Source organism: Cebus imitator, unplaced genomic scaffold, assembly GCF_001604975.1.
Source record: "Cebus imitator isolate Cc_AM_T3 unplaced genomic scaffold, Cebus_imitator-1.0 Scaffold59, whole genome shotgun sequence".
Lineage (NCBI taxonomy): Eukaryota > Metazoa > Chordata > Mammalia > Primates > Cebidae > Cebus > Cebus imitator.
Window position 1 is genome coordinate 1087345 of NW_016107374.1, and position 16002 is coordinate 1103346.

At 41.5% G+C, this 16002-nt stretch overlaps 1 protein-coding gene across 2 annotated transcripts in view; it reads right to left on the reverse strand.

The window, feature by feature from the left end:
* Window positions 1-16002, reverse strand: part of ATXN10 (ataxin 10) — a 166993-nt gene that overhangs the window by 149232 nt on the left and 1759 nt on the right. Inside the window, exons 2-3 of one of the 2 annotated variants that reach the window (XM_017529465.2) lie at window positions 2901-3050; window positions 402-593 (exon numbers count right to left, since the gene is read on the reverse strand). In XM_017529465.2, coding sequence (XP_017384954.1) covers window positions 402-593; window positions 2901-3050 — 342 coding nt within the window. The remainder of the gene's footprint in view (window positions 1-401; window positions 594-2900; window positions 3051-16002) is intronic. The other variant, XM_017529467.2, reaches the window with a different exon arrangement.

Genomic DNA, 16002 nt, shown 5'->3' on the forward strand with positions numbered 1-16002 from the left:
TAGCTGGGATTACAGGCACGCACCACCATGCCCAGCTAATGTTTTGTATTTTTAGTAGAGACGGGGTTTCACCATGTTGACCAGGATGGTCTTGATCTCTTGACCTTGTGATCCACCCGCCTCGGCCTCCCAAAGTGCTGGGATTACAGGCTTGAGCCACCGCGCCCGGCGGTTTTTGTTTTTGTAAAGACAGGGTCTTGCCATGCTGCCCACGCTGATCTTAAACTCCTAGACTCAAGCAATCCTCCTGCCTCAGCCTCCTAAAATGCTGGGATTATAGGCATGAGCCACGTCGCCCAGCCCAAAACAACTTCTAACAGATAAGCCAAATGACAGAACCAGCATGCACATATACAAAGAAACAGAATCAAAGGTACATGTGTAACTACAAGGAATACTACCTGATTGAATTTTGGTTCACAGAACACTCTATGCAAGCATTTCGAAGACACCTGAAGCATTCTGTTATTAACTGCAGGCTGGAAGCCAGATTTTCTGCTTGGGATGGATCTCTGCAGGCAAGCTCAACAGCATGAGAGGATTTCTTTAGGATATCCAGAACTCTTTGGAAGATAGTCCTGGGTGCTGTTTCTCTGAAAAAGGATAAAATTGTTACAAACAAGAAAAAAGACTATAATTTCCAAATGTCCTGTTCAGAAAACTGCTTTCATCTACTATTGTGGGGAGAGGGACTAGGCTTATCTGATCTAGCTCCTTAACTTACAACACCAAATAAAAGATCTGCATATATTGAGCACTTACATACTATGCATCCAGGCACTGTTCTTGTCCCTTTTCATGTATTTTCTCATTCAGTCTTTGCAACAGTCTATGAAGCCAACACCGTCCTCTCCATGTTACAGAAAAGGTAAGTGAAGTAGAGCCGGTAAGTAACGTGCCCAAATCACTCAGCTGATAACTGGCAGAGCCACAGAGCCAACTGAGGCACTCTGGCCTGCAATGTCATGTCACTACCCATGACAACCCAAGTCCCAGTTCCAGTGACTGCTCGTGCTTATGGATCTGCCCTTAATCAGAACAGAGTATCTATATTTAATGTTCTAGACAGAGAATATAGTCCGGTCCTCTGTCACCCAGTATGTACCGAAGTTCAGTTGCAAGACAATATTCCTATAGGACAAGGGTACTATCTACTGTGTAGACACTGTGAGGCTGACAACACACACACCCGACTTCTATACAGCCAGCGACACAGATGGGAGAGAAAGGAGGGAGGGAAAGAGAGAGGGAGAATGTAAAGTGTGCCCGTTCTTCCAGCAAGAATGTATGCCCAGGGAGAAAGAGGAGCTGGTGGCTGTTCCCTGCGGGCATCTGAGTCTCTGCATGCCTCTCATGCCAGGAGTACTGCCTGCACTGCCTATCATTCCAGAGCTTTAAAGATAAGAATTTTTTGTGTGCAACATGGCACCTAAATGCAAGCCAACTTCCTCATTCCATAAATCCCCTAAAGAAACAGCAATCTGTTTTAATGTTAGAAGGAAAATTGTTACATTGGACAATTTAAGTGATTCTCGCAAATGATTCGGACCATATGAATTTTCTGCTTTTGCTCTCGCTGTAGAATCACTGTGCTGTTTCTCTGAAAAAGGTATTTCGCCCTTGGACTGAGCCAGACCAGCAGGGAGCCACATGTTCATTTACAACTCGGACACTGAGCTGCCCAGATTACAGAGCTGCTCAGTTGCTGCAGGAGACACCTATGGAGGCCCCTTTTCTGGGGCCAGAGGAAATACTTCTCTCCCTGAACTTCAGTACCACGACTTTTTATACACCAAGTGATGTGGGTTTTTATCTTACCAATAGACAATAGAACTCACATTATTCACTACATTTTCTCTCTGTCCGGGCCTTTCTTAAGTCTGGAGTCAAATTTATGACCATGTTTAACAACAATATGAATCCTTACTTTTTCTATCTGATTTTTCCACTCTCCCTAATTTCCTCCCTTATCTTTTTCTCATTGTATTTATTTTTTTAAGGTACCTTAAATTCAGTTTTGGAAAGAGGCAGAGTATAAATTAATTAAAAACTGGGAGACCGCACATAAAATAATTTGTCTATGTCTCCCCCAGTCAGCCCTCTGAGTGTAGACGATGAAACTTTGACTCAGCGTCTCGACAACTGAGTGACGTGACCAAATTAAAAAATAAAAATGCAAGGGCACAGCACTAATCTTGCCTAAATAAACTGTATGAAACAAGTATATAGGCCATTTTTAGTGACAATATTGCCATAAGAAGAATATTTACTAACCCTCTTTTTTTTTTTTTTTTGAGATGGAGTCTTGCTCTGTTGCCAGGCTGGAGTGCAATGGCGCAATCTCAACTCACTGCAACCTCCGCCTCCCAAGTTCAAGCAATTCTCCTGCGTCAGCCTCCCAAGTAGCTGGGACTACAAGTGCACGCCACCACCCCCAGCTAATTTTCTTTTTGTATTTTTAGTAGAGATGGGGTTTCATCCTGTCGACCAGGATGGTCTTGATCTCTTGACCTCGTGATCTGCCCGCCTCAGCCTCCCAAAGTGCTGGGATTCCAGGCGTGAGCCACCGCGCCCGGCCAAGTCACTAACACTCTTAAGGTAGCTTTAAAAAGTACTAAATATATTGCAGACACTAATAAGCTAAGAAAATACCCAGGAGTTTAAAACATTGTAAAGAATGCTAAGGCTGATCACAATTTCTAGGACAAAGAACAAATCTAATCACCTCTATCTGCCCCATCTGCATGAAGTTTTGAACCCACGTATTAGTTAATGTTATAGTCAAATAAAAGTAGAGCTCTGCAATTGAATAAACTTCAATAACGCCTCTTTTCCTACTAAGATGACTAAGAAAAGCGTATTTACAACTGTAGTAAAGCAGTGAGAATTCTTTCTTTCACCTGATCCTCTGCCATCTGCCTCTCACATGGGCACCACCTTTCCCTTGTGAGTGATCTTCCCTGAAGTCATTCCTTGTGATCTTAATGTCTGCTTTACTCAAAATTGGTATCTCGCACAGCAAAAGGTTCGGAATCAAACTATGGTGCAGACTAAACAAGATAGAAGCAAAGCAATATTCTTTTTTTTTTTTTTTTTTCCTGAGACGGAGTTTCACTCTTGTTACCCAGGCTGGAGTGCAATGGCGCGATCTCGGCTCACCGCAACCTCCGCCTCCCGGGTTCAGGCAATTCTCCTGCCTCAGCCTCCTGAGTAGCTGGGATTACAGGCACGCACCACCATGCCCAGCTAATTTTTTGTATTTTTGGTAGAGACGGGGTTTCACCATGTTGACCAGGATGGTCTCGATCTCTTGACCTAGTGATCCACCCGCCTCGGCCTCCCAAAGTGCTGGGATTACAGGCTTGAGCCACCGCGCCCGGCGAAAAGCAATATTCTTAAAGAAAACTGGAAAAATGATATCCCGACCACAGAATAAATACTAAGTTCATGAATTATGTTGTGAATAATTCCCAATGCTACGTGTGAATTTGTTATATATGCACCATGGCTTTATAATAATTTTAACCAAACGAAAAGCATTTAACTGAGCTAAGGCCAACGAAAAGATTCCTGAAATCCAAATAACTATTAATAGCAACTAAAGAGTAATCATGACAGCATCCATTTGGCACACAATAATTCACGTCTGTGGTATAAAGGAAAACTAATGTGGGGCTGTGATCACTGTCATATGCTCTCCCCAGGTTGTACACCATGGATTCCTGAAAACTCCGATACCGCCAATCTTTGGTCTTTGCTCAAACATATCCCACCAGCAGAAGAAAGTCCTCTCTAAATCTCCCAATCCTATGCCTGGGAGAAACTTGCATCTCCTTTTAAACCTTTGGAAAACTCACAGCCCCCGTGAAACTCCTCCTCTTTTCCAGACAAAGAGACTCCCTCTATGCCTCCCTGGAGCTCTGTTCTTAAGGCTGGAATAACTTGTCCACATCAGGTAATATTTACTTATCCTATCTCCCCAGCTAGCTTGTAAGTCCTTGAAAAATAGAGACTAGCTTTTATTCTTTTCTCTATCTCTAGGGCCCAGAACTGGCACCCACTAATTGACTTTGTTCAAGTTTTAAACAGTGAGGAGACTGTTCGCACACTCAGTGGTCCCTGACTGCATCACTACCTTGCTATGTAATCCAAGTACTTGCCGAGCCTGTGCTCAGACCCAGGCATCAGGCCTGACATGAGCAGTGAGATCAGTGCTCTTTGAGTCAGCAACTGAAAGAAGGGGAAACTGAGGCATCCACTCAACTCTCCCTTCCCCATTAAGAAATCCATATAACCTCAACTCAGAAACTAGATGTGAATATTATGTAGATATTTTATGACTGCTATTAAGCAAATATTGAATTTCTCCTTCCCCTTTAAATGATACAGTGGATAAGCTTGCAGGTCTGGGAGGAGTTGTATAACCCAATTAACTGTATTTTAATAATGTCTTAAGAACAAAGAACATGTTTTAGATGTCTATTTCCTTTTATAAAAGGTGGCAGTAAAAACTGTTCCGCTAGAGTCATACAATAAATAGCTATAGCTTCTATTCACCCTAGTTTTACACAATATAATATATCAACAACTTTCAGCAGAGGACAAAAAAGCTTTTACTCAATAACAGTAAATACTATGAAAGCATTTAACTCTTCCATACATTTTTACCTTCTCTACAGCCTTGAAAGAAAACTATTTGGCATTACAGATCTGGAGTAGTCCTAGTGTCTTGTCTGCAAAAATCTGTGTTCACTGTAAGACAATGCAGTTCAATATGTGTAATGATTAACAACAATGAAATAGTAAAGACCAATACTCCAGTATCACAAATGTTATTAATAATAACTGCTGTCATTTCTGCTTTAACCAAACTAACAAAAAATACAGAGACTTTAAAAAGCTTAGCTACTTCACTCACAGAAGACAGAAAGTACTTACAAGGACAATTAAAATTCAACCGTTAGACATTCCTATTAGAAAGGAATGCATACCCTGAAGACAATGTATAGATGAAATGTTACATTACAGAACCAAAAAAAATCCTTTGAATTATACAAAAGATAGAATTTCATTTCCTTCAAGTCTGAACAGATCTGTAGGGTTTAATCTTGGCAAGTCTTATTTGAGAAAAATTAAAAGAAAACTACCTGTGATTATATGTAACAGGTTAGATAGGTCTAATATACTGCATGTATACACATTTTACAGTTAAATTATCAGGTGGGACCTCCTACTGAAAATGAAAGCTACATGCTAGTCATTGTAATGCCACAACTAAGGCCTTCCTACTTGTTAAAAGATTTATTCTAATACCTTAGATTTACTTAAAAACTGGCGTATGTGGTTTAGAGTAGTTTAACAACTGCCATGAGAAAAGCTATGAAAATACACACAGTCCAGAGATTAAAATAACAATCACTGGTTGTTACTTAAAACCATAAATCTTGCTGATTTGATTGGACAGGGCTGAACAACAGAAAATAAAAACATTTGTATCTCCTGCCACAAACAGCCTAGGGCAAAAGTTTGGAATCTGCATAGCACGCAAACTTCTTTTTATACTCTTCTCTCCTCTTCTGTCACATCCAGGATTCTGACGCGGTTCTTGACAACCCAGCTCACTCCATTTTGCAGGGTCATACACTTATTCTGTAAAGGGTCAGAGAGTGAATATTTCAAGCTTTGATGGCCAAACAGCCTCTGCCACACTCTCAATTCCCTGGTGCACAAAAGCAGCCACAGGCAGCACCTAAACAAGTGAACATGGCTGGGCTCTAATGAAACTGTTTGTGGAAACCAAAATTTAAAATTCATATAATTGTCATGTGTCATGAAATTTTATTATCTCCCCAACCATTTAAAAACATAAAAAAAACCATTCTTAACTCCCCATGTGTCATAAAAAAAACAGGTAGTGGGCCAGATCTGGCCATGGTTTGGCAACCCCTGCTTTAAAGGGTTCCAAACATACCAGTCCTCTCCCCACTCCCCAAAAACCACATGCTTCCTCTTTCCCACTGTCCTCATCACATTCAAAATCCATCTCTCATCAGAACAAACACACTGTGTTAAATGAAAGGAACTAAGAAGGCCAGGCGCAGTGGTTCATGCCTATAAGCCCAGTGCTTTGGGAGGCAGAAGCCAGGAGTTCAAGACCTGCCTAATATAGCAAGACCCCATCTCTACAAAAAAAAACTTGTTTTAATTAGCTGAGCTTAGTGGTCTGTGCCTCATAGTCCCAGCTACTCGAGAGCCTGACGCAGGAGGATTGCTTGAATCCACGAGTTCAAGGCTATAGTGAGCTACAATCACAACACTGCACTCTGGCATGGGTGACAGAGCGAGACCTTGTCTCTAAAAATACATGAAAAGAAAGAAAGAGAAGCTAAGAAAAGGTGAAATTAGCTCAGAGGCAGAAAATCAACCACTGGAATAGAATAGAGCGTCCAGGGACAGAACTGTGCATACGTGGTAACTTGATTCATGGCGTTTATCAATAGCATTCAAGACCTCCTGGGGAAGATGGACTGTGTTCTAAGAGGTGCTGTAACAACTGTTAATCTACAAGGAAAAAAACTGAATTGGATCTTTACTTACAACTACCCAGAAAGTAACACCAGATGGATTTAAGAATATACGGAAGTAGCCGGGCGCGGTGGCTCAAGCCTGTAATCCCAGCACTTTGGGAGGCCGAGGCGGGTGGATCACGAGGTCAAGAGATCGAGACCATCCTGGTCAACATGGTGAAACCCCGTCTCTACTAAAAATACAAAAAATTAGCTGGGCATGGTGGTGCGTGCCTGTAATCCCAGCTACTTAGGAGGCTGAGGCAGGAGAATTGCCTGAACCCAGGAGGCGGAGGTTGCGGTGAGCCGAGATCGCGCCATTGCACTCCAGCCTGGGCAACAAGAGCGAAACTCCGTCTCAAAAAAAAAAAAAAAGAATATACGGAAGACAAAATTGCAAGGCTTTGGAAGAAAATACAAGGAGAATATCTTTATATTCTTAGAGAAAGATGCTGTATATAAGACATTTTTTAACCCTATTTTTTTTCTTTTTTCCTAACCACTAGACCACCAGGGATAAACTGTATTTTAAAAGTATTACTTAAGCACAGATACAAAGGTGAGGGAGCCAACTATGCATCTTCCTGGGAGAAGAGTTTGGACTAGAGGCAAAAGCATACACAACATGCCACAGGGAGGTCAGGGCTGGCCTGGATGAACCCCAGCGAGAGAACAAAATGGAAGTGCCACTCAGAGAAAGAAGGCGGAGCCCCCCAGCACAGGCAAAGGAGGCCGGGGAAGGACGCTGGCTTTTAGCCTGGTGTGAAACCACGGAAGGTTCTTTTTCTCACTTTTTCAGACAGTCTTGCTCTGTGGCCCAGGATGGGGTACAGTGGCAGGATCTCGGCTCACTGCAACCTCTGCCTCCCAGGTTCAAGCAATTCTTCTGCCTCAGCCTCCCAAGTAGCTGAGATTACAGGCATGGGCCACCATGCCCAGCAAATTTTTGTATTTTCAGTAGAGATGGGTTTTCACCATGTTGGTCAGGCTGCTCTCAAACTCCTGGCCTCAAGGGATCAGCCTGCCTTAGCCTCCCAAAGTGCTGGGATTACAGGTGTGAGTCACCACGCCGGCCCATGAAAGGTTCTGAGCAGAGGGGTGACAGCATCTGACTTACATGTTAAAAGGATCCCTTTGGCTGCTCTGTAAAGAATCAATCTTAAAGAGAAAAGAGAAAACAGCAGGAGACCACTTAGGAGGCTGTTTTTAGAGCAGAGGGAAAGCAGCAGGTATGGTAAATAGAAATCAGATTCTGGATATTCTAAAGATAGAGCCAATAGGACTTCATGCTGAATTCTTATGAGGGGTGTCTAAAAAGGGGGAGTGAAGGATGAACCCAAAACTTCAGCCTGAGACATAAACTGAAAAATGTATTGATTGTTTACAGAAACAAAGACCAATCTGAGGATATCTGGTGGATGAGAGGATCAGGAGAAATACAAGTAGAACTTGAAGTAGTCAGATGAATAAACAAGCCTAGCATTCAGGAGAAAAGCCTCGCTAAGCCAGGGGCGGTGGTTCATGCCTGTAACTCCAGCACTTTGGGAGGCCAAGGCAGGAGGATCACTTGAGCCCAGAAGTTCAAGACCAGCCTGGGCAACACGGTAAGACCCCGTCTCTATAAAAAAATTTTAAAAATTAGTCGAGAGTCGTGGTGCGTGCCTGTAGTTCCAGCCGCAAGAGTGGCTGGGGCAGGAGAACTGCTTGAGCCTAGGAAGTCAAGGCTATAGTGGGTGATGCTCGTGCCACTGCACTCCAGCCTGGGTGACAGAGCAAGACCTTGTCTCAAAAAAAAAAAGTCCAGCTAGAGAAAAATGTTAGTCACCAGCAAACTAAGTTACTAAAGCCACAAGACTAAGTGAGAATACTGTGAGAGTAAATACAGGCAGAAAAGAGAAGAGGGCTGAGGACAGAGTTCTGAGATCTGGGAAGGATTATCACTCAGGGAAATGGAGGGCGAGGTTCTTCTTAGGATGGGAAAAATTAACAGCAGATCTATAAACTGATGAGTGCAATCCCATAGAAAGGGTAAAACTGATGATTTTTTTAAAGCAGGAGAAAACAAGACTGCTGGAGCTGTGTGCAAAAGCGAGTGGAATTTAGTGCAAACCTATGGGGAACGTACATTCAGAGCAAGACTGCTCATCCACAGGAACAGAAGCAAAGGCAGATGATGGCACAGATACAAGCAGGTGGGCAGAGAGGGTGACAAGAGTTCCTGGAAATTATCTTCCAGTTACTCCTATTTTCTCAGTAAATAGAAAGCTGAGAGTGAGGGTGAGAGGGGATGGAGGTGTGAAGAGAACAGGGCATGAAATATCTGCGTAGGTGGGCAGGAGAGTTAAGGGTCACCTTAGTTAGTGGATCAGCAATTTAAAGTGAGACAGTCTGCGTGGCTGTACGCTTTCTCTCGCCTTCTTCAGCTATTTGGGTACTGGCACGAGGGAAACAGCAAATTGGATTTAAGCAGAGCTGGAGTTTTACCAGGCAAGCATAACAAAGGTTAGAGAGGAGGCTGGGGAGTTGAAGATGTACACAAGAAAATGCTCTCATTACTTATCCATGGATCTAAGCCAGATCAAGACGGCAATGCGAACATGAAGGGGAATAAAGAACAAAAGGGGTAGTAAATAGGAAGCAGGGTCAAAAGATTGTAGGTCCTGATGAGGTTAAAGACTTGATGGAGCCAGCCAGGCGTGGGACTGACACCTGTAATCCCAGCACTCTGGGAGGCTGAGGCAGGTGGATCACCAGAGGTCACGAGTTTGAGACCAGCCGGGCCAACGTGGTGAAACCCTGTCTCTATGAAAAATAAAAAATTAGCTGGGTGTGGTGGCACACACCTGTAATCCCCGCTACGTGGGAAGATGAGGCAGGAGACTTGCCTGAACCCGGGAGGCAGGGGTTGCAGTGAGCCAAGATCATACCACTGCGCTCCAGCCCGGGCTACAGAGCGAAAAAAAAAAAAAAAAAAAAAAAAAAAACAAAAGATTTGAAGAAGCAGGAGCCCTAAAGAGAAGACAAAACAGGGAGTGGAACTCTTGAAATTGTGGAGAAAGGTGGCTATGGTTACAGATAAGGCCTAAGTAAGGTATGGCAGTATGTGGCTGAGATGGGATGGAGGTCAAGCTCACTGAAGGACAGAAAGTCAAAGCAATTCGAGGCCAGGATAATGAAAGGATAATCTACATAAATAATGAAATAACCAAGATTTAAGACAGGAGACGTAATAGAGTGGAAGAGGTGAACCAGAGCTAAACTCTTCAAGGAATGAGATAGACTGACCCACAGATCTCTTTTAACTACAAAGTGATTAAACCAGTGATACTCTGATGTCAGGAGATGAAGCGTTGGAGGGGTCTATGGAGGAAAAAGGTCTGAAAGCAGCAATGACAAGGAGAACTACCACACCTCTGAGCCAAGCAGAACACTGAGTACAGGAGAGAAAATAGTCTCCCACTTTCAAGAACTCTGGGAAAGGCGTGTTCCTCAGAAGTGAGCCATATGTCATTTAGATCAAGATGAAAATGGGTGTTTAGAGAAGAGTTCAGGATACAGGGAATTTTGCTGAGGCCACAAAGAAGAATCTTAAGAACTGGGGAGTCAGAAAAGGATTCATGTAAAAAAACCTTAAAGGGTGCCAGGCACAGTGGCTCACACCTGTAGTCCCAATATTATGGGAGGCTGAGACAAGAGAATCACTTGAGCCCAGGAGTTCAAGACCAGCCTGGGAAACACAGTGAGACCTAAACTCTACAAAAAAATTAATTAGCAGAGCATGGTGGCATTGTGATAGCACTACTGTACTCTGCCCTCCAGCCTGGGTGACACAGTGAGACTCTATCTCAAAAACAAACAAACAAACAGACCCTTAAAGGGATGAGACTTCAGAGAGTAAGAGAAAATTTAGGAGTTTCTCAAATAACTTTAAAAATCAGCTTGTGAATTTCTAGCAAAAACACTGCTGCAGTTTTATTTTGAATGGCACTGAATCCATAGATCAATTTGGGAAGTATTGATGTCTTTGAGGTTTCCTATAATACAAAGCTGTTTCTTACTATTTAAGTCTTTTTAAAAGTCTTTGGATAGTTTTAAAATATTCTCATTGATGATGACAATGAAACCAACAACGACAACATTTTCAACTATGTATATTAGGTGCCAAGCACTGTTCTAAGCAGCACACAAACTCCTCAATAGCTATCATGAGAGAGCATCCCTCACTTATGGATCATCCTGTTAATCTAATCTAACTTCTCCAAGCTTGTGGCCATCAGAGGGCCCAGCTCAGCCTAGTGGTAGTCCCACAGTTCCTTTGCTTCGGAGTGTCCTTGCTCACAGTCCAGTGACCAATAACCACTACAAAAGACTGGAAGAATGAAAGAGCTGAGAAACTGCTCTGAGGGTACTGGTGGTCACAATCCTAACCTTACTTATTTTCATTGGCTGGCTCGAACTCTTTCCTGTCTTCTTCATGCGTTTAAGATAATTGAACGTAAGAGGTGGCTTACACTGACCACTTCTGTATTTTGAAGCTGAGTCAGAACACCTTACCAAACAATTCCATGTAGTATTTCAGCTCGTGGCATAGGTAAAAATAAAGGAAATTGCCATCACGCTCTAAAATGTGCTTTTTATAGTGTAACTTAATTGATGTTCTCTCTCAACAAAGTTGAGCTGAATCATGGTTGAGTCAAAATGCCATATGGCATCCTTAGCCAAGCTGATGACTCGTGTGGGTTTTTGTTTTTTAGGTTTTTGTGTGTTTCAGTACAGTCAAAGACATTTGCTGGCCAGAGGGTCAGTAATGTCTGGGGGAAACCCATGTAAGTGTATACACAGATGGATAGGTTTATTTTTACCTCTGTGGTACACTGACCTCAAAAGTGCTTAATCTATCCAGTTTCTTTATGAAGGTTAGTCAACATAAAGTAACAACACCAAGTCATTTTTTTACCCCTTGAAATCAGTCATCTGTCATATTTAACCTTTCCTGTCCCCTCCTAATTGAAGTCTTTCTTCTATGCTCTCCTTTTATCTCTCATGGCTCAAGAAAATTAGGTGTTAAAATAATAAAAATACTACTGAATGCTCATTACGTGCTAGGTCTGAAAGTGGTACTGAAAACAGAGGTAAGTAAGAATCCTGCCTTCAGGCTGCTCTCACTCTAGTGAGACTGGTAGGTAAGTGACCGTAATACTCTACGTTAAGTTATTCGAAAGAGGTAAGCACTTTCAAAAGGAAGTGAAATAATTCAACCATGAGGGAAAATCAGCAGTGTGTGTATAGGCAAAGGAATGAAGGCTTAAGACAGTTATACTTACAAATTTATAGATTTTGTAAATATAAATTACGAATATATATTTTTAACAAATTACAAATTTATTAAATTTAATAGTAGCATTTGAGCTACTCCTATTAGTAATTCAAAGTAAGCTACACATAGTTCATTTTATCATTCGGACCACAGCTGCAGCACCAAGCACAGATCTTACATATATCATGTGTGCCATGATTCAATGAATGAATTACATAGGAAAGCAAATCAATAGCATTTTAGTAATTTGAGTAATTACTGATCAGCTCATTGGAGCTACTGCAGTAGCTCCTCGCTGCTCTATTCAGTTCAGTTCAACATTTACAAAGTATCCAAAATGGGCCAGGCACCCTGCTAAGAAACACCATAAAGTCTCTGCTTTCAAGAAAAGCACTATTGAGTAGGGAAAAGGATACATAAAATGCTATTTTATTATGAAACAAAAATAGCAGTGAGGGAAGAGCTCATACTTTAAACACCTCCCCTCCACTCCAAGCAATGTGACTTTTTTAATTGTAAATATATAGCTTCACAGGCCCACCAAAATTCAGTGGTCAGTCATTTTCATCGTAGCTATTCTAACAGGCGTGCAGAGGTAGCTTATTATGGTTTTGCTTGTAACAGCACTATTGAGATAAGAGTTCACATGGCACACAGGTCACCCATTTAAAGTGTACAATTAAATGGATTTTGCTACATTATTAATTTTTTTAACTGCAGTAAAATACATATATAACATAAAATTTGCCATTTTGTCCATTACAAGTCTACAGTTCAGTGGCTTTAATTATATTCACAATGTTGTACAACTATCACCTCCATTTCCAAAGTTTTTAACACCCAAATAAAAACTCCGTAAACATGAAGCAGTAACTCCCCATTTCCCCCGTCTCCAAATCCTAGTAACCGCTAATCCACTTTGTCTCTACAAGTTTGTCTGTTCTAGGTATTTCATAAAAACAGAATCACGTATCTGCCCTTTTTCATTTTCTTAGGCCATATACCTAAGAGTAAAACTGCTTGGCCATATTCCATGTTTAGCTTTTTGAGGACCCACCAAATTATTTTCCATAGCGGCAGCACCATTTTACATGTCCACCAGCAACACGCGCGGATTCCCTATCTCCATATCCTCAACGACACTTGTTCTTCTCCGTTTGTTTGATAACAGTCATCCTAAATGGTATGCAGTAGTCTCTCACTGTGGTTTTAACTGCATTTCCCTAATGACTAATGATTTGGAGCACTTTATCATATGCTTATTGGCCTTCATTGTTCTTTCTTGTAAAGCACAGACTTTTTTGCCCAATTTTTAAATTGAGTGATAGGAGTCTTTCTTATTAAGTTATAAGAGAACTTTATATATTCTGAAACAACTGCTTTGTCATACATATTGTAAATACTTCTCTAAGTCCAGGACTTGGCTTTTCATTTTCTTTTTTTTTTTTTCTTTAAGACCTTTTGGCCTGAATTTATTTTTTCTAATTTTTAAATTAAACACCAACAAAAACCTCATTTTGTCTAACAGATTAAAGGAGAAAAAATGAGCTATACTGATAGAAGCTGAAAAAGAAATTACTGTCTAAGTGAGTAAGTAACAGACCAAGCAAGCACAATGAGTAATAAGTTATAGAAATAGCAGCAACTCCACAAGAAACTGTTAAGCATCTGCCACTATCAGCTCTATGCTAGATGCCAGGCATACAGTGAATGCGATGTGCCCACTTTATTCAGGAAGCTTATCAGGTGGAAGAGCTATGAGGTATTAGTTCAAGAGATGAATTTATAGAAACGTAACCAAATGTTCCACTATTTCAAGAATACTCAAGTCAGAACACAATCTCCCCTATAGAAAACAATAAATTACAGAACAGCACTATCTTCAGAACTTTCTGTGATGATGGAAATATTCTATACCTGTGCTGTCACAATTTCATGTGGCCACTGAGCTCTTAAAATATGGCTAATGCCAGCCTGGGCAACACGGCGAGACCCCCATCTCTACAGAAAATAAACAAAAAAATTAGCGGGGCATGGTATGTGCACCTGTAGTCCCAGCTACTGGGGAAGCTGAGGCAGGAGGATTGCTTGAGCCCAGAAGTCGAGGCTGCAGTGAACTACGATCGTGCCACTGAACTCCAGCTTGGGCAACAGAATGAGACAGTCTCTAAATATATAATAATAAAATTAAAAATTAAAAAATATGGCTAATGCAATTAAGGAACTGAAACATTAATTTTACTTATTTTCAATTAATTAAGTAGCTACATGTAGCTAGTGGCTACTTAATGAACAGCACAGATGGAGTATGACAATCGATCTCGCCTCACTCTACACTCTGTGGGGTCTGCATAGCCCTCAGAGATGCATCATAAAAGCAACTAGCCAGGCACGGTGGCTCATGCCTGTAATCCCAACACTTGGGAGGCTGAGGCAGGAGGATCACTTGAGGCCAGGAGTTCGAGACCAGCCTGTACAACATAGTGAGACCCCTTCTCTAGAAAAATGTACTCCAGCTGAGGCAACAAAGTGAGGCCTTGTCTGAAAACAAAACAAACAAAAAGATAAAAGAGCAACTAAAATAGAATTTTAAATATATTTCTTACTTATTCAGAAAGAATGTAACATGACTTGCAAAGACTCACAGCAAGACAACTTGGTAAGCAAATACGAAATACACCGATATCTGCATTAAACAAAAAGTATAAAACAAATGTGAGAAAAAAGAATTACCTTACACAGAGAAGACATAGCTGAGGAATATCTTAATACTGACATTATATGACCATAGGCAATGTTTAAATAATTTTACTGACCAAGACACTGTTTAAGAAGTGGGTTATAGAATGCATTTAATACACAGCATGGAGAATTTAGACTGGTGTATTAATGATTTATTGCTATATAGCAAATTAGCCCAAACTTTAGCATTTTTAAAACAATAACATTTATGATCTCACACAGTTCTGAGTGGCTTACGGTGTCCCATGAGGATGAGGACGTTACTGGGGCTGAGAGGACCTGTTTCCGAGGTGGTTCAACACGTGGCTGTTGCAGGGGGCCTCAGCTCCTCACCACACAGCTCTCCGCATATGGAGCTTGAGCATCCCCATGACATGGCTGCTGGTTTAGTCAGAGTGAGCGATCCCAGAAAGAGCTAGCAAAAAGGCAACTACAATGCTTTTTATGACCTAGTCTGAGAAGTCGCACACTGTCACTTCCACCATATTCTACTCTTCAGGAGCAAGTCACTAAGTTCAGCCCACACTCAAGGAGAAAAGAATTAACTTCCTCCACTTGAAGGTCAGAGTATCAAAGAATTTGTGGATATATTTAAAATCACCACAATGGAATATAAGAATTTCCTTTTACTTGGGGGTTGCTAAAACGGTAATGAGATCCTGGGATCCCTTTCTCTGAAAACCCCAAAATTAGAATTGTCTTCCAGAAATAGCTTCAACTTTTGTTTTTGATAAGACAGGAGATTCAACACAAATGGGCTCTTGGTCACTTATAACCTTATTATATTTTAATAACAGGTCCTAAATAAATGGTATCTACTATGTTTAAACCACTGTGCTTCACATATTACAGATCCTCACAATAATCCCTCAAAGTGGCTACCATCATCCCGTTTTCAAGATAAGAAACTTCTTCCCTGACAAGAGACAGAGTCAAGAAGGGTCTTCTAAACTGGCTGAGGGGCTTGGATTTTCTTCAAGTTATAAAAAGGGAACTGATTTTTGAATAAACGTCTCCTCTGTACCAGAAACCTATCTGTGTTACTTTATTTGTCTCATCGGCTTTGCAAAATTAACATATGGCCCCTTTGCAGACACTGCTCCTTCTTCCAGTCCTCTCATCTATATAACCCACGCACCTGAAATAATCTTAAAGCCTCTCCTGGCTCATCAGTCTTCCAACAGATCCACATGTTCCCCTCTGCCACCACCTCTTGCATAGATTTCCATTACAAAGTGTTTATTTAACAATTTCCCGCCAGGCGCAGTGGCTCAAGCCTGTAATCCCAGCACTGTGGGAGGCCGAGGCAGGTGGATCACAAGGTCAAGAGATCGAGACCATCCTGGTCAACATGGTGAAACCCCGTCTCTACTAAAA